The sequence below is a fragment of the Leuresthes tenuis genome, unplaced genomic scaffold, assembly GCF_036924035.1.
Source record: "Leuresthes tenuis unplaced genomic scaffold, fLeuTen1.0.hap1 SCAF_3, whole genome shotgun sequence".
NCBI lineage: Eukaryota > Metazoa > Chordata > Actinopteri > Atheriniformes > Atherinopsidae > Leuresthes > Leuresthes tenuis.
In genome coordinates, this window is record NW_027325357.1 from 29,501,641 (window position 1) to 29,527,875 (window position 26,235).

At 40.1% G+C, this 26,235-nt stretch overlaps 2 protein-coding genes across 3 annotated transcripts in view; one reads left to right on the forward strand and one right to left on the reverse strand.

Moving 5' to 3' along the window:
- cunh1orf50 (chromosome unknown C1orf50 homolog) overlaps nt 1–26,235 on the forward strand; it is a 274,707-nt gene that overhangs the window by 247,481 nt on the left and 991 nt on the right. The window contains exons 2-5 of the mRNA XM_072382927.1: nt 23,399–23,511; nt 24,192–24,307; nt 24,537–24,623; nt 24,704–24,835. Of these exons, the coding sequence (XP_072239028.1) occupies nt 23,463–23,511; nt 24,192–24,307; nt 24,537–24,623; nt 24,704–24,835 (384 nt within the window). The 5' untranslated portion in view covers nt 23,399–23,462. The remainder of the gene's footprint in view (nt 1–23,398; nt 23,512–24,191; nt 24,308–24,536; nt 24,624–24,703; nt 24,836–26,235) is intronic.
- Nucleotides 1,279–16,566, reverse strand: p3h1 (prolyl 3-hydroxylase 1). Of its 2 annotated transcripts, none has more exons than XM_072382924.1 (15): nt 15,955–16,566; nt 14,320–14,472; nt 13,967–14,156; nt 13,751–13,882; nt 11,369–11,508; nt 9,874–9,963; nt 9,703–9,755; nt 9,484–9,611; nt 9,248–9,375; nt 9,043–9,138; nt 6,831–6,981; nt 4,919–5,036; nt 4,745–4,820; nt 2,423–2,563; nt 1,279–2,309 (listed from the first exon to the last, which is right to left on the reverse strand). In XM_072382924.1, the coding sequence occupies exons 1-15, from the start codon at nt 16,414–16,416 to the stop codon at nt 1,809–1,811; spliced, it is 2,559 nt and encodes an 852-aa protein (XP_072239025.1). In that variant the 5' UTR covers nt 16,417–16,566; the 3' UTR covers nt 1,279–1,808. The 2 variants fall into 2 exon arrangements, with proteins under 2 accessions (XP_072239025.1, XP_072239024.1); XM_072382923.1 differs by having other exon boundaries at nt 6,813–6,981.

Here is a 26,235-nt window from a genome sequence, read left to right on the forward strand (position 1 = left end):
TCAGATGTACACACTGACCCATAGTCATGGACTTCATATGTAGGGCATAAGTTGAACTGCCAAACACTACTCTCTGAATGATACTACAGTTACCTCTGCTTATCACTGAAGCCACCATATTTTCACCAGAAGATCATCAACTGCAAATGAAAGTTTGCATCTGATAAGCTACCTTTCTACCTGACTTAAAATAAGGGAAATGTATAAATATCACCAGATGTTCTGACAAGGACCTCAGACTTCTTATTGTTGTTGTTTTATTATTATTTTTCCTTTCAGAACTTTGACAATTCCCAGTTCACGTCTGTTATTGACTGCAGCATCAATACAGACGTATGAGCGCTACACTGCACTTAAACAAGAGTTTGAGATTGTAAAAGCTAATGTACTGGTACTGTCGTAAAGGTTAACGCGTACCTGGACAGTGAAGCCCGGATTTTTTTCAGCTTCCTGCCTGTAGAGTGGAGAACTTGGTGCAACTGAGATTATGCCTTAGAGAGAAATCTGAGCCAAATTGAACGGCAGATGATTGAAATTTATGCTAGTTTGAACTCATAGGTTATTTGATTTATGGTCTCCCACGCTGTAATAATGTGGTTAATGGGTTATTGAGAGAATTTGTTTCCAAATGTACCTTTCCAGGAGACTTTTATTATTTGACAGAACTATACTCCGTATAACCAGCTGCTGTCTGTAGTATTCTGCACAACGCATGAGGCAGACATATCACTAGGACCTTGGTGGGGACTAGGAAAATGTATATGTTCGGGCATTTGGCAGACTTACAGGTAGCCAGATAGGATCCCTATTAGAGGTAGTATACCTTACACAGAGGGGATTTGAACACAGGTCTCCCACACAGTAGGTGACAATCATACCACTGCACTATCCAGTCCTAATCCACTATCCAAATGGTGTAATTTATTGAACACAGAGCTTTATATGTCTCTGTCAAGCTTTACTGCATGTATTGATTCACTTTAGGTTGAGTTTGACATGTAAAGGTAGTCTTATACATTTTCAAATATATTCTTGGAAAAACTAATTATATGTCTACAGTACAGTGTCCATAGAGACGTCAGGTTCACTAGTGCAGGTTTGAGCACAGTTTTAAATGCGTGCAATAGTATTTATAAAGCCACTGCAGTGAAATTTGCGTCTCTGACCTCAACTGGAACAAAAATGACACAATGAACAGTGATCTCTTTGTTTGTGAATGTACTGAATTTATAAAAAGCACAGTACTAGAGCTGCAGAATTACCTGGAAAAGTTTTATGTTTGTTATCTGTTATTGTCAAATGTACAATGATAGTCTGTGTGACTCACTAATGCCTCCATGCTGCCCCCCACAGTGGGGTTGGGGTACTTCATGATGTCCCCCTCCCCAAAGAAAATTCACCAAATTAAGAAACATCACCTTTTATTTGGTAAATTCGCACAGCGGGCAAGAGGTTCTGAACTCATCTCACTTTAGTACACTTCATTTGGGTTCCAAAATATGGAATCACAAATATAAGACAAAAAAAGAAGAATGTGAGATGAGAAATACAGTAAATGCCCCTTTTTGCAAGTGCCAAATAAGAAATGATCATACCCATTTTGAGCATTTGGCCAGATTGTCAGCAACAATACAGTTATTTAGAAAAAAAATAGTAGCCAGTTTACTGAAAGTTACCTTCACCAATTATTCCAAAAGCATATCATATCTTTGTAACACTCCCTCGTGTTTTATTCAACCTTTCACAGAGAAAACCTTGTTAAGAAAAAAAAATAGACACCACCTGAGACAGTTCCATGTGCTATCTGATCACAGCTCTTCCTTGCCACTCTGAGAGTCTGAGGCTGGTGTGGAGTCCTTCTTAGAGCTAACTTTTATTGTCTGTTTTGAAGTCGGCTTTGCATCCTTTTTAGTAGCCTGCTTAGCTTGTGTTTTCACTGTCTGTTTTCCATCTTTTTTGACAGCAGGTTTAACTTTGTCAGCTGTCTTCCCCTTTGTTTGGTCTCCAGTTTTGGCCTTTGCTTTAGGTGCAGCTTTGGCCTTCGTAGCTGCTTTTGTAACCGTTTTTTTCCCTGATGCATCCTTCTGTGTGTTGACTGCTTTTTCCCCCTTCATGTTAGCTGGGGAATCCAGCTTCTGTTCTGATGGTGCCTTGTCTTGTTTGTTCTCTGCTGGCGCCTGGTCAGCCTGTGCAGGTGCTTCTGCTATTACAGGCTTACCCTCTGAAGTCTCACTTGCTTCCTTTTGGCTAAACTCTGCATTCACAGGGGTGGAAAACATCTTCAGCATATCCTGAGCTTGGATTCTCTCCTAAAGGGAAGAAAAATAACACATTTGGGGGAAAAGGGTATGTTAAATGATCCACCTGAGTACTAGATAAATGGATAGTACACTGACCCAAACCCTGTTTAGATGGACATTACCTTTTCCTCATGAGAAGGATCCAGGGTGAACCACAATGCAACAGCACACCTCTGGCCTTTGGTAACGGCTCTGACACCATGAGGGTTTTCCTTCCCAGCTCCAAATCCAACAACACGACCACACCGCGGACGCACCTCAGCCTGGAAAAGAAATGCATTACTGTCTCTTATCTCCAAGGTTTTCAGATGGGTTTTTTTGGCCATTTTGACAGAAATCACACAGTGATCAAAAGGGTTTGAAATCTTATGATGAACTTGTGTGTTATATGCTGACTATATATACTATTAAGCTGCTAAATGTTTGCCAAAACAACTCTCTGTTAGTCAGCAATCAAAGCATTAGCATCATCTGCAAAGTCAATGCGCTGTAAGTCTTTTGGAGGGGGGTTTAAAGTGACACAGAGGGTTAGTTCCAAGCAACTATAGCAGGCCTTAAAGTTTTGGGAGCAAATAGGGTCAGTAGGTTCTTAGTCAGTAACCAACACGCTATTGGCTAAAGAAGAAAACCAGTGAGCTTAGAAGAGTGGCCAGACAAACTAATGACAGCATTACAATTTGATAACAACGCAAGATGCTGTATTTTGCTTATACAAACACCGTAGCAATGAGTTCACTGATAGTCTGATCTGTAAAATGGGTCTGACTGAATTATTGACATAAAAACTGACAGTTTATGGATTTTGAGATTAGAGCTCTTGAGGTTCTCCCTGAAGCTGAACATGCAAAGACACAACAGCGACAGGATCAGCTGGGAAAATCAACAGAACAGTGATATAAACGGCCTGAAGAAGAAAAAAGCCTCTACTCTGAGCAGGACCTCAGCACATCAGAGAGGACTTTGCAGATTTGCATGAGACAGCAGAGACAGAGGTGGAAGCAACCACCTCTTATGAAGTCTCTGCGCTCGTGTTCAGAAGACTGAACTGAAATTAACTCAGTGGTCAAAGTGCCATAAAAGAGCCAAAGCAGCCTGGCAGGAGGAGAACCAAAAGATGAGAACTGCCTATGAAAACATTTTTCAAAGTGAGATGGAGGCTTGGAAGAAGGAAGGAAAACTTACAATCTTACATCCTCTTGAGAATTGAGTGTACACAGTAAATTAACTCGATTATAGAATAACAGACTGAAAATTAAACTTACACTGAGGAGCTGCCAGTTAAACATGACTTCAGTTATGTTCGGAAGACAAGCAGTTTTCACTCAGATCCCTCATAAACTATTCTTCCTCATCATTAAAACTTTAGCTGGGATTTTTGGTTAGAACATTTTTATGTGAGCGGTTGGAGATGAGTTCAGATCAAACCCAGGAGCAGTGATGTACAGAAATACCACAATGTTCCACCAAAAACTCTAAATGCTGTAAACCACACAATAGAGCTCTTTACTTATTTAACAATACTAAATAATCCATTTTACCCTGATTAAAAATGGCATTTTGTGCAATAACCTATACTTATTGGCTAATATATAAAAGTGAAAACATTCAAATTGATTAAAGATCAAAAGCTAAAATCTGTCAGCATGTCATTACTTTGTAGAAGCTTTTCTTTCGGCAGCAGGTGCAACTTCTTGTGTGAGCCTCTACAGGCTTTGCATTTGCAGAAAGGGTCTGTGAACTGCCAGTTTCAGGTCTCCACTGATATCTTACGAGGTTGAGGGAAGATATTTGGTTGAGCCACTCCCAAACAGTTAAGAGACTTCAGATTTGTCTTGGCTGTTTGTTTGGGGTCACTGTCATGCTGAAAGCTGATGTCTGTTTCAAGTCCATCTCACACAGCTTTCCTTTGCTGATAGTGTGATACTAACACCAACATGGCTTAATGCAAAGATGGGCTTAATCAGAGAAGATCTTCAACCAACATTTTGCTTGGACCCGTTTTATTTTATTTTTTTCAGAATAGAAAATTCCAGAACCAGAGACTGAGCTACAAAATCAAAAGCTCATGGACAGTCCAGACAGCCATTCCTTCCATTTTACATTTAAAGACACTGCTGACTCTCTTGATCAGTGCCTCGTTTCAATGTTATATTTTAATTCAAGAGATTTAACTGTATTTTATAGCTAAATTTTTGTCCAATAAAGTATAAATTACAGTAACCTCATACTCAAGACGCTCCGGTGTCTCTCAGTTTGCCACAGAGGGCTCTAATCGGGTTCTAAATACATCTAAATTATAATCAATTCACACAATGACTCTGTTAAAGATCCATGCTTTCACTTTGTAAAAAAATAAAAAATAAAAAAATTGCTTCTTTGACCATTTTGGTGAATGAAAACTTTCTCAGTTCACCACCATGTTGACTGTTAGAAATCATATTTACCGTGACTGTTTTTGCATCCAGCTCTGTGAAAATGAACTCTCCTCCCTCAAAGTCCTCATTTAGATAAAGGATGGCACTGAAGGAAAGACATCACACGTTAGGTATGTGCTTGTTGTAAAGGTTGCGTGGGTGAAGGAGGAGCTCTACAGTATTTTTGTGAGTGTATGATCTCACCTGTAGTCTCTGTGTGTGTATGCAGGAGGTTCTTTAATACACTCGTTGACCTCAGAAACCAGCACGCAGTTGTCCACATGTACAGGATGGCTCAGGTCCTCACGATCCCCCTGCTTCTCTGAATGAGCAGCAGGACAGAGAGAAGTTAGACAGTTTTAAACAGTTTAACAATCAGAAACCAAACCACAGTTACATATAAATACCAGTATGATGTGCCAACACAGCTGCACTGACTGCATAGGAACATGGGTAAATGAACAATTGTTCTTAAGAGCATGTGCCACAACTATGGAAGGAGGGCCACAAGAAAGGAAAAACCTGTAAATAAATATGATAATAAATAAGGATAGATCCAAACTGATAAAACAGGTGATAGCTAACCAACTGGATATTGAGGTGGTCAATAACAGAAGCAACAGAAGGCAGCAGTGATAGATGTTGCACTATGAGCAAGATAAGCTCGAAAAAATACCAGAGGAAGCAGGGTAAGTGTGTAAAGTAATGACAACAGTGGTGCCAAATGTCATCAGAGCACTCGTGGCTGAGCGAGTGGCTCCAACAGATCCAAAGAACACCATCAAAGCTCTCCAGGGATGTGAGAAGCCAGTCAGGGAAAAAAAAAATCTCTGCCATCATATTAAATGCAACACAACAATAATGAATTTTGTTTTACTTCAAATGGATCAAATTGGTCCACTGGTTTTAGTAATTTACACTACAGGAAACAACAAACTTGAATATCATTATGTTACATGTCAAAACAAACAGCAGAGCTATACCAAGAATTAATGTTCAGTCATACTGAGACAACATCTTATGTTGCGCAAGCCACCGCTAAATAAAGAGGTCGCTACAGACAAAGGCTTTCTAACTTCATATATACTCATAAACAATCTGAAAACATGAATGAGTAACTCTTAATAACTGGGAACAGGGCTTAAGCAGTGCTGTACAGAAGATTTATGCAATGACCACACTCCAAAGCTCTGCACAGTGAAATGACTTCTTGCTCTCGTTTGAAGCCTGTCACATGACCAAAGTTGTCACAGAAATAAGAAGTTAAAGGGCTGCATGGTGGTGTGGTGGTTAGTACCGTTGCAAGAGAGTCTCTGGTTCGAATCCCAGCAGTGGAGTTTGCATGTTCTCCCCATGTATGCGTGGGTTAACTGGTGTCTCTTTAAAATTAATTTGTAAAATAAAGTTTCAATAATTTCACCGGTTACATAAATCTAAAACAGTGGTAAAACTGCTTGTATTGTAGCACATCATATACAAACCAAAGGTGAGTATACATGTGTACTTTCATATTATATCTTTTTGTTGCACTCATACTGTGCACCATGCCGCTGAGGTTTTATGTCAGTGTTTTGTGTTCTGCTGCCACCAAGTGGTCATTATCATCATCAGCAATCTGACCACTTTGTTTGTTTGCATGCAGTGTACACGTGCACATTAACAGACACGTCCAGTAGATACAGATAGTCAAATTTAAGTGGACTTACAATAAAAAGAAAACAGCAAACAAACAGGTTTCGCTCTTATACCATCTAAACTATATGTTATTCTGCTAATCACTGTTAATCACTAAGAGATAGATTTAAAAAAGGCACTTCGCTGTATTAATTATCCAGGGGACTTGTGCACAAATGTGTTCAAGAATACTGAATGTATTACTTTACTATAGTGAGTTTTGAACAAGCTGTGTGGCTTAAAGAAACACAAACTGTTTTCCAGCTGCTGCTTAACACATTTCTAAGTTCTCGTTCTTTCTTTTGTCACAAACAAATTGTGTGGTTCTACCCATATTACAACAAAAGAACAGTTCTTATAATGGATCTAACAGATGTCATGGAGAACAGATAAGTCAGCCTCATCAACCAACATACTGTCATACCATCAGTGCCCAGCTTACCATCAATGGCAGAGCGACAGACCAGGTGGGAGTAGGAGAAGTAGAGCGGAGTCTCCAGAAGGAAGTAAGACTCCAACACCTTTCTCACTTTCTCGCTCATGTCAAAGAACAAACGAGCGCTCTTCAGCGGAACCTTCCCCTCCTGTGCCAGCTGCAGAGCACGGAAACACAAAGTATGTGTAAAGTCTTTAATCATAGATATTTACTAAAGTGATGGCATGTAGAAAATATGGGTGGTTTACTTTGTGCTCTAATGTGATCTAATCCTCAAACCTGCTGAATAAATAAAAGTAATGGCGTGTAATGTTTAGCCACTGAAAGGCTGCAGGTTATACACTATACAGTGGTATGCACAAGTCTGGACACCCCTGTTCAAAATGTCAGTTGCTTAACATTTAAGTAAGTAGAAGATGAACTGATCAAAAAAATTGGAGCGCTACATGATATTTGAGCTCCAAGATAACATACACAGACTTCAGAGCCTTCACAAACTTGTCAATGACTTGTTTTAAGTGTGCACACTCATTAAGTCATGTCCCAATAATCTCAAGCCAAAAACACCTCTAAGCAGCTGCCTAGCAATGCAAATCAAAACAGCTGATGCCAACAAGGCAGGAGAAGACTGTAAGAGACAGGAAAGTGTCTTCAGTTAGATGTCTCCTCACAAATGAGACCCTTGAGGAAGGACTCATCAAACAAAAACAATATTTTGCATGGGAACATCTAGGCAGGCATGATTTTTGAAACAAGTCCCTGGGGACTGTTGAATAGAACCTTTTGGCCGCATTGAGTGATGTGTGTTTAGATGGAAAAGGGGTACAGAATTTCTTGAAAGGAACACTTCTCCAGCTGTTAAACACCGGGGTGGATCAATCACTTGTCAAAAGACTTGTCATGAGTAAAGAACAGGAAGAATGTGAAAGTATCTTAGATGCAACAAAAAGGCTTGCAGAAGAGGATGTAACAAAGAACCAACTCTGCAGGGCACTCACACTTTTATTTAGGCTCAGTTTGCCCTTTTTTATTGTTATCTTAAAAATAAGGAAATTGTAAAATGAGGAAAAAAGTTATCTTGCTTAAATTATTAACGGTGAGATGTGTGTTGACTTCGATTCTTTATCTTTTGGGATTCAGAATATCTTTTGCTTATATATTCACAATGACAGGAATCTTTATCAAACTTTAGGATTCAGCAGTAAACTGAGACAATGATATGACGGCTGTCCAGCAGGTACACCACTAGGGTTGGGAATCGAGAACCGGTTCTCGAAGAGATTCCATGGAATCGTTAATCCGCCTGATTAACGATCCTGTTTATAGGTTCTGCTAACGTCTGACGCATTTGCCTGATGACGTCATGTGCACCCTTCGTATTTTGGCTCAGAATGTTTCCAATGGCTTCGAGGCAGAAGCGCTTCAAAGTTTGGTTATATTTCCCCAAAAAGGACAATACTAGGGCCCAGAGCTATAGAGTATATACATATATATGTATGTACTCTAAAGCTCTGCTAGGGCCAGTTGCAACACGTGCAGAGCTTTGATCATATCAACATTTGACCACACAGCATGCAATTACTTTGCACGAATATAAAGTCTTTTTGCGGTAACTCTCGCGAAGGAGCTTGAGGCACCGAGTCTTCCGTCTCAAAAGTCCCAGGCAACGCAGGGCTCTCAAGTCTCACCTTTGAGCGTGACAGTTACGTGGGGTGTGGGGGTGTGTGTGTGTGTGGGGGGGGGGGGTTCACTCTTGCCTTCATTCAAAACTTGAGACCCCGGTAAACTAAAACTTTCAGGTCCTGATGATTGTAATAACGTTAGCGACAAACTGTATGAATCTGATATTAACATTTAGTTGACGAGGACTGCAAGAGTGAGGCAGGCTCAGAGGCAGGCTCCCGCATACCTGTAGCTACCCATTTCATCGAGGCTGGGAAAAGTAAAATGACAGAGGTGAAAATAGATAAAATGTTGGTGCATACTTGAAATTAAAGTGTTACTGCAACCAAAGCCATTTGTACTATATATATATAACTGAATGAGAATCGATAATAGAACCAGATAAGGAACCGAATCAACAAGCGAGATCGAGAATAGAACCGGAATTGCTCAATTCTTAACAATTCCCATCCCTAGACACCGCATTTAAAACCAAAGCACACTTTCATTTTTTCAAGAAGCAGTAATGGACGATAAACCAAGTAATGCTACAAACCTTCACCGCCTTCAGGACGGTGACTCCCTGGAACATCTCACTGGGTGTGTGCGGGGATGGTTGTCCCCTGTAGCCATCACCTTTCAGAGCAGCTGCCTGGGAAATGAGCGCAACATCATCACGCTGACATGACAGGTTCACACACGCGCACACGGTAGAAAACACATAAATAATCAGGGAACATGAGACACATGGAGTGACTCACATTGGAGAGGCGGTGCAGCTCCCTGCACTCGTCGTCGCTGATCACTCCGTCCAGCAGCACCCGCTGAGAGCCGTTCAGCTGCATGGACGTCATAGACACCTTGATGTCATCATGCAACACAGCACCACCTGCAGGATGCAGGTCACAAACAAGTTAATAACAGAAGGGATTCTGATTTTGGTTGCTTGGAACAACTGCATCTGTAACTTTTTGTTGCCCAGAACTGAAACAGTCACCTTCGTGCGACACAACCATGCTGGCCATATCTGAAGAATCCTTCTTCTTCTCCTCAACCAGTGTTTCAATCTCCTTCATTAGGTTTCCTATCTCTTCTGTGATCCTTGCTGCAGTCTCTTTGTCGGCCCTGATCCGCATAGACAAATGACAGATAGATGGAGGTTGTAGTTCCTATTCAAACTGCACATGTGTGTGTGTAGTATGGACTTAAATCTTACTTCTGTTTGTCTCTCAGCTTCTTTGGCATGACGTCCTCAGGAGTCCATGTGTCCTAACAGTACAAATGTTAGCAAATGTAGATGTTAAGTAACATTGTTACTGATCCCTCAGCATTTCATTGCATAAAAAGCACTGCATTTGATAGTATGAGAAATGGCTTATTCACTCACGGGGTCTACAAAGGTGATCCCAAAGGCTTCGTATCCGTAGTAGAGCAGCTCCTTCTCCAGTATGGACTGCCGGATGAACTGTTGGACCACCTGGGAATTTACAGTCAAAGATGGAAAAAAACAAGTCTGTAATGTAGACCCATCTATGAATGAAATCTGAACATCAAATATTATCATAAACATTAACATTATGACCATAAGGTATGGTAAAAATTCACGCTCTTCCTATTGTTAATAAGTGTGTGTTTCCACTAAGAGAACATTAAAGGAAATTTGAGGAAATAAGTCACTGGAAATAAGTTTCATTTTGATAATTTCCTTAAACAACAACTTCATGCTTCTATGTGTTTTGGAAGTAGCACAGTTTTGGGAGGGGCTATTTCCTGCTGTGTAATTATACGCAACAGAGCAGACATATTTCTGCTGTGAAGACCGTCTCCACGGGCCACCTGACTGACTGGCGCATGTCTGTGGCACATGTCTGTGGATTTTTATGGCGCTAACCTGACAATAAATCAAAGCCTCAGTAGAAAAAGAATGTAAATGTTTCTCAGGTTAGTGTAAGCTCGGTGTGTGATGGCTCAGTTTCTTCTGTGGGAGGAAGGATTGTGTTTATTGTTAAATCACCACATATTTACCGTGCAAATACGTATAGTAGACCATGATAATAATTACTGTCTTCGGACAGAAAGAAAGAGAATTGTTAGAGTCTGTTTAAATAAATGAATAAATAAAAGCAATTAGGGGAAGATTAACGGTTTACTGATGGCCCTGTGAAGCACAGATTTTTTTTCAGATTCCTGGCTGTGCTCGAATGAGCTTAACATGTGGATTAATGTTCCTCGTTATATTGTGCATTTTTTTCAAAGGTTTCTGAATTGGATATAATTTTCTGCAGTGTGCATTCTTTTGGACTTGATGGACCTCACAATCAGATCACACTCAGCCTCAAAAGATCGTAAACTGAGGAATTTGAACCATAAATCTTCTTCCTTTAAGAAATCTGTCCAAAATCATGGCAATAACAAGCTCCATCTGTCCACAAGACTACAATGCGTTATCTATAGTGTCACTATCGAATGGTGGGATCAGGTTTAATCTTAATTACATGATTAATTATCAATAACGAATATGTTAGATCACAAGACATATACTGTAGGTATTGTGTCAAATTATGCTTTTTATTCCATTGAAAATATGCTAATTTAAATTCTTTGTTATCACATTTTATCACATAAAGGTTAATAACATATCACATCTCTGCATTCATAAAACAGAGCACAGGCTGGATAATTTACACACACAGATTTCATCCCTGTATTTTTACTGGTGAATAATCCTAACAACACACTACACTTTAAAAATAACATCTAATCTGTATCACAGCTTTATTAAATGTCTTTTATGCATTTGAGTGCAGATGGAGACCACTTTTTCCTGCTCACTGGTATGAATGTGGCACACAGCTAATCACAGACGTAAAGTTTAACCGTACCTGTCGGGCGGACAGGGTTCTTGCTTTGTCCTCACCCAGCACAGCAGAATAATAATTCAGGTTCTGGTTCATCACCTCGTCCTCGGGGTGGAACAGCAGGTAGGTCTTCGCACATTCTATGGCCTGTTCATACTTCTCACCTGGAGGAGCAGGTACAATATGGTTTGTTTTTCTTGGTGGTTTGCTTCATTTTTATGCTTCGGATACATGTTCACAGATTTTACACGCAAAGAAGTTTTTTAATTCTCGCATGAAAACTGTTGCTGCAGTTTTGATATCAAAGTAAAGTAAGAAATTAATAATTAGTAAGAAATCTACAGACAGTGGTTAGTGTCTACGTACAGATACAGCATCACTGCATTCACCACAAGACTTTTCTCTTATTTTCTGTGTTACTTCTCAACTGATGTAATAAGTAAATCTCCATTTATACTTTCTGTGTATAAACATTTCATATGTAAGATTTGATCATTTACTCAGACTGGAACAAGAACACAGCTGAACTGAATGCAGATGGATGATCCAACCACAAGTCTGACTTGAATTTTATAGATGCTGCTCACTTTTTTTATGGTGCTATACTATCAATCTTCCTCTTTGTTCCACTGCTGAATGCTGATTTGTTTGTAATTTAAATGTCTGATTGCCTCACCGCAGGATTTTACGATTATAAACCCCATAACCAGAATGGGATGTTGCAACAAAAGAACACTTAAATCTGGAATTAGTTTATCTGTATGAACTTTTCATTCACAAAGACAAGTAGAGAGAAAATGATTTTCAGTGTTTACACTGACCGGCTTCCTTGTCTTTAGAAATACAAACTAAATCAAATTTTGATTTCAACTACAACTCTCAAAAAAGTTGGAAGGGACACAAAGGAAGGCAAAATGATATTCAAGCACGCTGTACTCTGGAAGATTTGACAATCACCACATTATTTGGTGGCAGCCAAGGATGTCAGGATTGGCTGTAAAAGGAGCATCTACCAAAATCTTACGATGCAAAAAAGGGTTATAGCTCACTATTTTGTGCCAAATTCAGAGAATTATAAATAAGTTCCAAAATATTATCCCCAATGCAAAATTGCAAATAAAAGTGTTGTTTCAGCATCTACTGAGCAAAATATTGTGAAAGATTCATGGAGTCTGAGCAAATCCCAGTGTGTGAGTCCTCGGGTATGTGTGTGAGTCCATTTTGTATAACTGCTTAATCTGTCAGTGAGTCGCGGGGGGCTGGTACATCCTGGACAGGTCACCAGTCCATCACAGGGCCACACAGAGACAAACAACCACACACATGCTCACACTCACTCCTAAGGACAATGTTAGAGACACCAAGTAACCGAACATGCATATTTTTGGACTGTAGGAGGAAGCCGGAGTACCCGGAGAGAACCCACACATACACGGGGAGATATATATCTGCTCTGTCCAGAAATCATTTCTCTGAGCAGCAGCTTGTCATGGATGGACAGAGAGACATTGGACACGTGTTCTGTGGTCAGATGGGTCCACATTTCAGCTGCTTTGGGGGAAAAATGTACACCTAGTTCTATGAGCCAAAGATGAAAAAGACGATTCAGGCTATCATCAGAGAAAGCTGCAAAAGCCAGCATCTGTGATTATTAGGGTGCATCAGTGTCCACGGCATGAATCACTCCCATATGCATGAAGGTACCACTGATGCAGAGGTGTATATTGAAATTTTGGAAAAACATTTGCTACATCGAGGTGACCTCTTTTCCCGTGAGGTCCACGATTATTTCAACAGGACAATGCCAGACCTCATTCTGCACAACCTCCAACAGCGTGGCTTCATAGACACAGATAAGACCCCCTGCCTGCCTGCAGACCAGATCTGTCTCCTATTGATGTACAGGGCATCACGAAGAGGAGAATCTGACAACAAGTATGGACTGAGGCTAAGATCCTGTAATAAGCAAGAATGGACAGAGATTCCTCTGCAAAACTGCAACAATTAGGATCCTCAGTCCTCAAACTCTCAAAAGGTATAATCATTGATTTTTGTTTCATTTTAGAAAACTTGACAACTTTTCTGGAAATAAGGTTTATACCTTATAGGATGAACATGTGCTTGTCTTATTTAAGAGGCGACTGCACAGCAGACATGTAACTTTGATGATGACTGAATGACCACAACTCTTCTTATCTTTCTGCTAATAAAGTGAGATCATAAAAAGCCAGGAACAGCCCAACCTATTCAACACATACAGCACTAGTCAAACAGTTGGACATTCATTTTTAATGAATGCGTGTTTCCAAATCTTCTTCCCAGTACTGATTATTGGATCATAGCTCTTTAGTCCTAAGGCACATGTTCTACACATTATAGGCTATTGAAGAAAAGGAAGACACTCACTGTTGTAGTAGGAGAACTGCAGGTAGTTGAAGTGTGAGGGCAGGAAGTCCTCAAAGGGCTTGTCTCTGCCGGCAGCTGAGGCCAGTTCCACAGAACACTGCTGCTTACAGTTCAGTACCTGCATGTAGTGGTCTGACACAAAGTCACAATTACACAAACAGCTACTCTGCTTGTACAACACATTTTGAATCACAAGTGAATGATGTGCTGCCTCACCTGTCATGGTCTGGAACAGGTCTGCACTGTACTCCATGTAGTTGTATCCATCATAGTGGTAGGCTCCCTCACAAAGAGCTCTGCACTCCTTATCGGCTGTGAAGAACTCATCTACGGCCACCTCGAAATGTCCAGCTGCCAAGCCAAAGGAGTCGTCGCTGTAGTAACGCTTCCCCAGCAGAAACTCAGCCTGAGGACGGAGTGCCTATTACTGCGCGTGCCGTCATAAAAATGTTGTTATCTGGGCAACAGTTAAAATTTGTCATGATAATCAGACCCCCGCCAGAGACTGACCATGAGTGCGAGAGAACAAAAACAGTAAATGACTCATCAGAGAGGAGGTTTGCTCTCACCATATGTGGCCTGGCCTCCAAATCTTTGAAGTCCTCCTTCTGTACTCCTGCCATCATCCTGTAGTAGTCCAGGTTCTGCTTCATCTCGACGTGATCTGGGTTGGCCTGGAAGAACGTGTGGGCAGCAGCCACTGCCTTGTCCAGTTTATTGATCTGAAAAAATACAAAGCACAGAGCTGTTCTGCTTTGCCTATCAGATTTAACCCAAAATGACTGACTCTGGAACAGTTATAGCAGAGCAAGCCATTAACAGTCTTTCAGTCTATCATAGCTTTAATAAGCTGATGTACTAATAGAAAGCGGTTGTAGTGGGAACAGCTACGAAACCAAACACTACAGCCTGACTCTGTCAGGAGATGGTCTTTAGTTGTAGTTAGTAAGTCAGAAAGCTCAGTTTAGAAAGAGGAGAGAGACTAAACGACCTTCAGAAAACCTGGAGAACTATTGCTCAACACCACTTTGAAAGATTAGAAGAAAGTCTGACTGCTTGGAAGCAAAAGATGAAGAAATGAGAGCTCACAAAAGGCTTTTGCACTGTACTGTAGTTGAGTTGGGTAGGTGGATCATAAGAGACTGAGCATCTGTAAAGACATTATCAAAGCCACTAAACACTGACTTATAAATTATTCAAGCATGAAAAAGGCACCTAACTTAACGGATGAACAAGTGTTCTTAAATAACTGAGAAAACTGGACAAGTGGTGGACAAAAGACGCGTCAAACCTAAACAAACACTGTCTACAGCAGACAAACAGTATCTGAAAGAGATGTCCTTAAGAAATAGAAAAATAAAATCCAGCAAAGACCTGACACAGGACCTGAGAGGTTGATCTGGATCTTCAGTTGATCCAGCTACTGTTCACTGAAGCCTCATCAGAAATGGTCTCCATGGAAGGTGGCTGTCAATAAGACATTATTAAGGAAGGGAAACTGGGAGAAAAGGCTGGGCTATGCCAAATGATATGAGAAGTGGACTGAAAATCAGTGGCAACAGGTCTTATGGAGGGATGAATCCTCCCCAGAGCCTGAACCTCAATATTATTGAAACAGTGTGCGATCATCTTGACAGAGAACAGAACAAAAGGCAGCCAACATCCAAAGAAGAGCTTTGGGATGTCCTTCAAGAAGCCTGGAGAACTATTCCTGAAGACTGCTGAAATAAATTACAAGAAAGCTCATCTAAGAGGGTTCAGGCTGTGATGAATAGTAAAGAAAAACTATTTAATTTACATTTATCTCTAAATTCTATAAGTAAAATAACTACCTGTCTTGGTCTATTTAACTTGACAGACAAACTATGAAATCAGTTTTAGGCCTTTAAACCACAGAATCCCCAAATTCTACGTCCTAACGTCAGACTCCACGGAGACAGACTCCACCTTACGACGTGGCATGGCTGTGTCGGGTTTTTTGGGGGGTTGGGGCTTTTACAGAATCAGCTCCACATCAGCTCAGTGTGAAACCCTGAATAAATGCCCTAAGTTTTACTGTTTTTGCTCTAGGTATGCATGTATAATATCCAGCCACACCATAACCCACGAATCTCAGAAGTACGTCAAGTATTTACAACAAAGCGGCACTGACTGCAGCTTCAAACTTCTCAGATGAAGCCCCACATCTCGGTCACAGCAGCTACCTTGAAATAGGCGACTTGTAAATAATTATACGGGGTCCTCTTCTTGAACTCCAGCTCCACTTCCTCACCGATTAGATGCATAGTTGGTAAACCGAGTTTCTCGGTTTCGCAGGAGTTCACACAGTCTGCCCGCTTCAGGATTTTCTGGAAGAAGCCCAGATCATCCACAGAGCCGGCCCCGGGTACAGGAACTCCCAAGCCGGCTAAGGGCTCACCGAAAGCGGTCTGGTTTGCGCAGTTGAGTCGGCACTGAGCCTTCACTTTGCGGACCGTAGCTTTGTTCCTGAGCGCCTTCTCCATGTTCAGTATGACCGTCAGCCAGTCCCCCTTATAGTAGGCTTCCACCGCCGTGTCGAAGAGGAAATCGTAAGGCTCCAAAACAAGAGGACTGTTCAGATCAGTGTCCGACGTGCACGGCGGGGCAGCGAGGCAGAGAAATAACAGTGCATAACGGAGCTCCATGGTGTGAGAATGTCAGGGCTCTGCAGCGGGACAGGAGCCTGGAGCTGAGACCGAGGAGCCGGTAGATCAGAGAGGAGGTGTCACTGGGACTCAGGCTGGAGCTTGTGTCTGGAGGTGGAGTTGAACAGTTGAGCCCACAGTAACACCCCCACCCCAGTCATAACGTACTCTTATGAGGCAAATCATTGTAAAAAATACAGTTATAGGCTACAACTGAGATAAGTTCAGTATGGGTCTAAATAAAAGTTTTCTTGGGAAGAAAATTCTTACAAAATAAAAAATTACCTTTACATCACAGTTCCTTCCTCCACGGCCGGAGTGATATTCTGATGGGCCCAAGGGCAACTGTTGTCCCCCACTAATATATATCTTAGTTTCATGACATATGATACAAATAATTATAGGTATTAAAAAATAAAAACCTTTTTTTCCCTGTAATCCAAGACTAACTTTGTTGTTAACCAAACATTTATCCCACTCCCACTCCCATTTTTTTAAACCATAAACGGATGCAGACACTCTCTTATTTAGTCATTTGCATATCAAAATAATAGTGAAAGCTGAAGTAGAGAAGAAGCACAAATAAAACCAAATGTTATACTTAGACTGCTGTCAAGGAAGAAGAGAAAATTGAATTGGTTGTATTTGGTTGTCTCAGTTGTGGAATGACAAACAAACCAAAAAACTGCTCCGTTAGAAAAAAAAAAACAGAATCATATCAGGTATATTAGTGTGGACGACCTGCAAGCCTTGATTTATCTGCTGTGGATAAACACACAGAGAAGTTCAGGATGGAAGTAAAGGTTGGTTGTGGGATGTTGGCAGTTTTATCAAACAGCTTTTGGAAGCTTAAAAAAGGTAATGAACCAATGTTGTCCCAGAAAACTCTTTTCAAAGCCTCATTGGCATGATCTTTCCCAGCCATCATGACCAAGACACACAGCAGCAGTTTATCGATAGCCCCCACGTTTGAATACGAGTATAACATGAGTAATTTACAATGAGAAATAAAATCTGAAAAAAAAACATCAGACCTGACGCTTTGCTTTCCTTTGCGGTAAGACGTATTTCATCACTTCTTGTTACCTTGTTTGTATACTCTGGAATTTCTTGCTCCTCTTGGACTATTAATAGTCACTTTTTTTCTCCCTATAATTTACACATTTTTGCATAGTTTTTTCCATTGCATACTTATTCTATTCTAACACTCACTCCTACAGATCTTTAGTCTTTATTTTCACTTTTTATCGGTGTGTCTGGTTCTCTAGGTTAGCATGGCTGTTTAGTTACTGCTCTGCCTCCTTTAGCGGTAATGGTACGTGTAACAAATGTAGTCTTTTTGTAGTTTTGGAGGTGAGGTTATCTGAATTGGAAGCTTGGTTCTGCACCGTTGATAACCACCCGATAGCAATCCAAGTCCCTTTAGCCAGTGTGGAGCCACCTAACATAGGGAGCGCCATTAGCCGCCCCCTAGAAGAACCCGAACAGTTGGGACCCCAGGGTGGCTGGGTGACTGTCAGGAAGAGGAGTCATAGTCCTAAAGTCAAGCCCGTGGTTCACCATCAACCTGTCCACGTTTCAAACAGATTTTCCCCACTCAGCGACACACCCGCTGAGGACAAAACCCTGGTAGCTCTATAGTCAGAAACGTGGCATTAGCGACACCAGCGACCATAGCCAAATGTATTCTAGGGGCCAGAGCGGGCGACATTGAATCCTATTTAAAACTGCTGGCTAAGGATAAGTGTAAATACGGTAAAACAGTTATTCACGTCAGCGGTAATGACACACGGTTAGCCAGTCGGAGGTCACTAAAATTAAAGTTGCATCGGTGTGTAATTTTGCCAAAACAATGTCGGACTCCGTAGTTTTCTCTGGACCCCTGCCAAATCTGACCAGTGATGACATGTTTAGCCGCATGTCCTCATTCAATCGCTGGTTGTCTAGATGGTGTCCAGCAAATAACGTGGGCTACATAGATAATTGGACAATAATTGGAATAAACCTGGTCTGATGAGGAGAGACGGCATCCATCCCACGTTGGAAGGAGCGACTCTCATTACTAGAAATATGGACGAATTTATTAGTCATCCAAAAACATGACAACCCAGGGTTGAGACCAGGATGCAGAGTTGTAGTCTTACACACTTCTCTGCGGCTTCCCACCTGATGCTACATCATATTTCTCCAGTTTTAGCTTCTCTTCATTGGCTCCCTGTTAAATTCAGAATAGAATTTAAGATTCTTCTCCTCACATATAAAGCTCTTAATGACCGAGCTCCATCATATCTTAAAGATCTCATTGCAAGATATTTTCCTAACAGAGCACTTCGCTCCCAAACTGCAGGTTTACTTGTTGTTTCCAGAGTTTCTAAAAGTAGAATGGGAGGTAGAGCCTTCAGTTATCAGGCCCCTCTTTTGGGAAATAATCTGCCAGTAAATGTCCGGGAAGCAGACACCCTTTCCACTTTTAAGATTAGGCTTAAAACTTTCCTTTTTGATAAAGCTTATAGTTAGGGATGGCTCAGGTAATCCTGAAACATCCCATAGTTAAGCTGCTATAGGCTTAGACTGCTGCTCACTTTGCTTTCTTTTTCCCCGTTTAATTTCTCAAATGATATTATGTACATGTGGCATTATTGTGGTCATAAACTTGTGTTTCCCTGGTCCAACAGGTATCCTTTGAATGGTGTTATGGTGTTTTTCCCCCTCTTTTCTGTCCTCTCAAAACTCCAGCTGGTCGAGGCGGATGGCCACCCTTCCTGAGTCTGGTTCTGCCAGAGGTTTCTTCCTGTTAAAAGGGAGTCGTTTCACTCCACAGTCGCCTCAGGATGGGAGATTGGACTGAAGAGAAGTCTCAGTGCAATCTGTTGGTTTCCTTACCTAGTATATCGTTTTTGAATTGGCTCTATATGAATTAATTGAATTATTTTTAAATTAATAATTGGATTTCATTGGATTATGATTACAATGAACTGAATTCCAATTAGCTTGAATTCGACTATATTATGTAAGTGCCTTGAGGTGACATTTGTTGTAATTTGGCGTTATATAAATAAAACTAAACTGAACCGAACAATGATCAGGGTATTCTGTCACCTATTTTTCAGTTTCCACCTCATATCTGTGTGAAACGGCTTTAAAAACGTGTGAGCACGTGGTTTAAAGAATGTGTGAGGTGCACAGTCTCTCCACACATTCTTCCTTTATAAATATCAGTTTGTGTGGAGAAACAGGTGTACGCCTTTATGGACCTGACACTAGGCGACTTCCTTTATAAATGTTCACTGAAAGTTTCATTATTTGCTTAAGTGTTGCCTGCGTCTTTTTCCTTCTTCACCACCCTCTTTATGAAAGAGGAGCAGCAGATGTGCTGCTGCAGTTTTGAAACTTTGATTGATTCAAATGAAAGTGAAAAAAGGTGAAGCTCATTTTGCTTACTGATTGTCAAAATATGTGTACCTTATTGACATGTGAAAGATTTACACACATAACAACCGCAAACTAAAACCACACAATGAGTTATATGGGCGAAGTTCATTTCCTTGAACTCCAGCATTACTTGACTCTCTTGTTGACAGCACTATAGTTTCAGTGCGTACAACACTGGACAATGTTGCCCCTCAGAAAAGGAAGGTAATCAGAAGAGGTTAGCTCCTTGGTATAATCCACAGCTGCTTTAAAGCAGACTGCAAGAAAGCTGGAGAGACTGTGTAGTACAGTAAAAAAGACTGCTTCCACTTTCTTTATATATTGCTGGGAAAACATGAAATATCCATCCATCCATCTTCTATACCGTCAATCGGGTAGCGGGTGGGCTGGAGCCTATCCCAGCAGTCATCGGGCAAAAGGTGGGTACCTAACTTAACGGATGAATGGTGGGAGGAAGCCAGAGTACCCGGAGAGAACCCACACATACATGGGGAGTAGATGCAAACTCCACACAGAAAGGCCCCAGGCAGGGATTGAACCTGCAACCCTCTTTCTGTGAGATGACAGTGCTAACCACCACACCACCGTGCAGCCCAACGTGAAATATATGCAGCATTAATTGAAATGCAGAAACACAATCTTGTAATTTCTTTAAGGAATCTTCAGGAATAGTAGTCCAGGCTTCGTAAATTACATTCCAAAGCTCTTTTTTGGATGTTGGCCGCCTTTGTTTTGCATTCCTTTGAAAACGGTCAAGGACAAAGATTGGACTGAAAATAAGTGAAAATGCAGTCCAAAATGCAGTCCAAAGAAAAACTTTTGAAGACCTTACGAACGCCCGAGCAAACAGTGTTCATATAACCTTTGAAAAAAAGCCAAAAAAGAGATTATTCTCTTAGAAAAGTTAAAACCGCAAAATATTACAAAAAAAAAATCATATTCTTTATACTAACTCATGTTCCTCTGACGTCTCACCTGATGCAGCAGAACCAATGTAAAGATTTTACTCCTCAAATAAATTAGATGAATAAAAAGATTTTAGAAATCACTCACAGATTTCTATGAGGAACTTGAAAAAGCAATGAATGGTCTGACTGTTGACCCTGGCTCAGACACCTGACAGAACCCTTTCATAAGCATTTCTTGGAACACGTTGCAGCACTCTTATTTGAAACTTTAGAATATCTATCATGAACAAATCACTACCACAAAGTTTTTAGGGAAGTAATAGTATCTCTAAACCTCTAAGGTAAACTCCCAGAATGTTGGACATTTTGTGACCAACAGCATTCCTCAATAATGATTACAAGCAGCTGACATAAATATTTTCAAATCGCCTCAAGGACGCTTTTTCTTCTCAGATAATAAATGACAAACAAGCAGGATTTATGAGAGCGAGGCGATACTTAACAATAAGCACTCACTCCGAGACGTGCTCGAATGCAGTGATTATGTTAATGATTGCTTTTATTTTTTGTCTTGATATTTATAAAGCCTTCGACATAGCAGAGCATCCTTTCCAAAGCAGTGGAACTATTTGCTTTTGGAGAGATCTTTAGGAACATAGTTGAATGTTTTAATCATGGAAGCAGAGGTACAAAACAAAGCTGCCCGGTTTCTACATATCTCTTTTTAGTTGTGGCAGAAATGCTTTCTATTCTTATTCAAGAAAATATTGAATATGGAAATATCTTTGAGAGCCAAATAGTCATAAGACAAGAAGAGAATGACACAATGTTGTTTTTTAAATGTACTGAACAGGTTTCAAAGGCTATTCAGATAACTGATGTGTTTTCCAAAGTATCTGGTTTACACTTAATCTTTAAAAATTGTAAATTTTTAGCCATCTGCCACCTTGTGGCAGCATATGGTATCTCCAGTAACTTGTACGTGCATAATTACTAAGAAGTCTATTTCAATTGAAAACTTGAATGTTTGTAAGAAAATAGATGGGTGCAAGCTGTGACTAAGACAGCAAATGCTTAAACAGTAATTTTGGTGAAATTTATTTATCACATGAAAAGTCACTTAATATACTTAGCATATATTCAGATCGTTCTCTTTCCATATCTAAGAAAGCAACAGACCATCAACAAGTTAAACTTTGATTATTTGGAAAAGAAAATCTGTTAATCTAAAAAAAGCAACCGTGATCAAAGAGCTCTATTTTAAAGGATCTAATGGTGTCGACCCTTCTGAACAGCAACTTAGGCAAAGATTCAGTTTTACCACAGTGACATTTTGGGATGGGGACATAAAGACTAGAGATCATCTGATGAATTATTGGCGTTTTCTCACCCGATTCAATACAAATTAGATTTTCTTTTGGAACTACAATAGAGAATAAAAAACTTAAAATGTTTGTTAGATATTTTAATTGTTGTTCTTTTTAAAGTAATGTTTTATTCATGAATGGGATCTTATTGAGATACAGACCTCACTGATGATCTTTATGATAGATGTAGCCCTGTGTGGTTAATTAAAAACTGTATATTAAAAGAAATACTTAAAAAAGATCTAAACTAAATGTTATAGATGCCTGATAATAACCCTTTAGTTGAGTTCTGTTGTGTTTTGCCATTACTTTATTGGTGTATTGATCTGTTTACACTGTGTGCTCTTTTTAAGTATATAAATTAATAATTACAAAAAGGTTGGGCTCCTTGGAAGCAAAATGGAAAGAAATGATCGATGGCTTAATACTTGTGCAGAATGCCATAGATTTCAAACAATACAACAATGCATTATTACATTATATGTTATATCAGGTTGATAAGCATGTCCCGTTTGACATTAACTTTTCTCATTATAACATAACATATTTTACTCATAGTCATATATCAGTAAAGACACGTTTAAATTTTCAAATGTTACACAATTGTATTGTCTACTCTATGACAAACCAAGTGCACCTCTTATTGTGAAAAATAATTAGAACGTGGCACATTTTTTTTAAAAAAGGTAAAAAAGCAAAAACGTTATCAAATGACCTTAGTTATGTCACGCACAAACTAGAAATCTTACATAAATGTGTGGGGGGGGAAGAATCAACACTCAGCACTTGTTTGCACGCAGTGGTTCATGGGAGAAACTTACCTAAATCTGACAGCAAGAAAAAGACAACATGAGCTCATAGTCCCAAGTTACATTAAACATTAATAGTTTAAAAGATTTTGTGTGGTCATAAATGTGAAAACATTAATGTGGCTTACATTAATATATTTATTGATAACTCTCAACAGTGACTAATCTTTCTGTGTACAACGTTCTGTTGTGAAGCTGTAGATTGAGTGCCTGAATATAAATAATAAAAAATCATATTTCATTTTTCAAGACTATGACATAGAAGTTTGGAAGTATCTTAAACGAGGCTATATACGTAGATCAAAACTGCATTCAAAGTCACAGATAAACCTTTTCCAAATGTATTTTAATCAGGCGCAAATGTGAACTACCATTTTGAGCAAAACGGGGTGGAGACTTAGGACCGCGTGAAGAGTTACGTTATTTTTAGCAGGTTACAAAAGCAGCAGGTGAACAGGGTGTACTGGCGTACACATTCTTATTAATTTCATTAGGGAGTGAAGTTTCGGTAAAAACGTAAAGAACAGAAGATGGACAGGACGGTCAGTCTACCGAACCAACCTGACAAAACCACCACAGGTAAGAAATTTACCCAGCAATTCATAGTAAATTCAATTACACTTCTTCCCTCCCTGAGCAGTTCACAGAGTTGTTCACTAACAAAGCTGTGGGTGTCTGTACTGTTATATTAATCTAAATGTAAACCTTAATGTTAACTTAATTATGCCAGCAATTGTGTTGTATCAACTAACTAAAGCTTTATAGTTTAGTCCAACAACAAATCAGCATATTAACTTTTAGCAGAGTAATATATTTAACAGCACTACGATCGTTGAGATACTTTACATAGAATAGAAAGATTTTATTGTCATTGTCCATTGTACAATGAGATTTAAGAGCAGATCCCTGAAGATGCACGTTCAAAGAGGCACGGGTGCCATGTCAGGTTTGGTCTGGCGACAACGTTCGTGTCGGTTTTGTTCCAGGCATTACATTTCTAAGTCAGAAGTATTTGTTGAAAGGTGCCGACAGTTGTAGCTGTTGTTACACGAGTCTGGATAACCTGCTGGAGCCCAAAAGCTTAAACTCCTAAAGTGTACTGATTTTTTTCTACATAAGTTGACTCACTGCAGGTTTGTTGGAAATTGTTGTTATAATCCATTAACTACAAAGCGAGGTAGTAACAGTCACAGCAGTGGTGGTCATTTCATCTACATAACTGTGATGTAACTCGTCTTTTGTGTGTGTGTGTGATGCAGTGAAACTGGTTGAGAGCAGTGCAGCCCCCAGCGGGCTGGAACTGGTCAGCTCCTACCAGACCAACAGAGTGGGAGATCCCATGGACCTGGTGGCCCTGGCAGAACAAGTACAAAAGGTGTGAATTCAGATTTTTGTTTTTGTTGTTTATTTATGTGATTAATGTTACAATCAACAAAAAAAACCCTGTGTTACATCACTGCCGAAGACCCAGGGCTGGTATTGTGCTGATTAGTAAATGCTGGTGCTTAGCATGAGCAGTTTGTGGGCTGATGTCTTCCAACACACCCGCACTTGAGACTGTGTGATGTGCAAACCTGAAATATTTGTCTTGTGTGTTTGATTAGGGAGACGATTTTGTAAAAGCCAACGCTTGCAACAAACTGACAGTGATCGCGGACCAGATCAGATACCTACAGGAGCAGGCGAGAAAGGTACGATCGTCATCAGCGTGGACCTCCTCATCTGATAAAAAATGAGCGCTTTCACATCTGCACTCCTCCTTTTCTTATAGGCTTTGGAAGAGGCAAAACGAGATGCTGACCTCCACCATGCCGCTTGCAACATTGTGAAAAAGCCAGGCACCATGTACTACCTCTACCAGCGGCCATCTGGACAGAAATACTTCTCCATCATCTCCCCTGAGGTTGGTGTTGCTCTGACAGATAGTGACCCTCATTCGCTCAGCCTGCTTTCATGTTCCGTCAGTCTGTATGGAGATGAGGAGTTTCAAAATTCCTGTATAACTCGTGTTATCTAACATACCCTGAGGGAGAGTTCCACGTAAAAAGCGCACGTGAACGCCAAACGTGACACTGCCTGTGAGTGTGGCGGTAGTGTTTGATGACCAAAGTTCATGTAACACAGAAGGAGCTGATTGATTAGCAGGTGGCTTCACACAGGCAGCTTCAGTCGGATCTGACCGGTTATAGTGGAGACATGCATGTTGGGTTAGTACAGCCAGAGTAGCACCGTTTATGGAACCTCATGTAATTAATAAATTATTATGTTAAATCATATCATAATCCAAGGATAGTTGCTCATTGATGGTGGCTTATAAAATTTGAATGAAGCATCTTATTTATTGTTTAATACAGACTTCTCGAGTGCACATGAATTTTGTTGTATATTTTATGTACAGTAACAATAAAGCATCTATCATAGCTCATACAGAATATAGACATTAAATGTGCTGACCTACAGTGGTTTAAGTTTTATTGAGTTCTTGAGTTTCTCAAGGCTCCACTCCTGTTTTCTTTCTGTTGGCTTTGGGGTCCATGTTTAGGTTGCATATTTCTATGGTTTTTCTAAGAATTAGAGATTGATTACAGGCTTTGCAGGACTTTGTAGGTGCGACCCCTGACCTTTGGCTTCATACAGTCCAACTTCTTTTGTTTTTTTTAGCCCAGGTAAAGCCCTTCCTCTCTGCCAGAGATTTTGCAAGTCATTCGTGCTTTTTTCCCACTCAGTTAGATGACTGTAATTCCTTTAATGTGGGTGTAGTTCAGGCGTCACTTCAGCTGGTGTAAAATGCAGCTGCTCATCTTTTTACAGGAACAAAAATGTGGTTATGTGACACCAGTGTTGACATCATTCTATTGACTTCCTGACTGTTAAAAGATTTATTTGAATGCTTTTTAAGGTTTTAAATAGTCTGATTTAACCTATCTTTGGGAACTTGTATCATTGTACTCCGCTAAGAGGCTCTGGTTGACTGATTATGTTACTGGATGTTCAGACAGAAAAACAGTGGCCGCTCCCAACCTGTGGAAAACTGTTCACACATTAGAAACTTTCAAGACGTTATAGAAGAACTATCGTTGCCATCTCAAGTAGTGTGTCACACCTTGATTTGATCCATCGTCTCTCATTTTGTTTTAATTGAATATTTTACCATGATTTGGTGCATTTTATTATTTTGACTCCACCCCTTGTGTTTTATGGAATGTTACTTATTGCTCTTTGTTTGACTGCTACCGTAAAGCATGGGTTCACCTTGCTTTGCTTTTAAACGTGCTTTAGAAATAAAATCGACAGTTGGAAAAC

Excerpts from the sequence above, each read along its gene's own strand:
- p3h1 (XM_072382923.1), bottom strand. The coding sequence starts at position 16,416 with ATGGAGCTCCGTTATGCACTGTTATTTCTCTGCCTCGCTGCCCCGCCG. Across the intron at positions 14,473-15,954 it reads TACAAGTCGCCTATTTCAAG|ATCAATAAACTGGACAAGGC; the intron begins GTAGCTGCTGTG and ends GTATTTTTTCAG. Across the intron at positions 9,139-9,247 it reads AGCTGCACCGCCTCTCCAAT|GCAGCTGCTCTGAAAGGTGA; the intron begins GTGAGTCACTCC and ends CTCATTTCCCAG.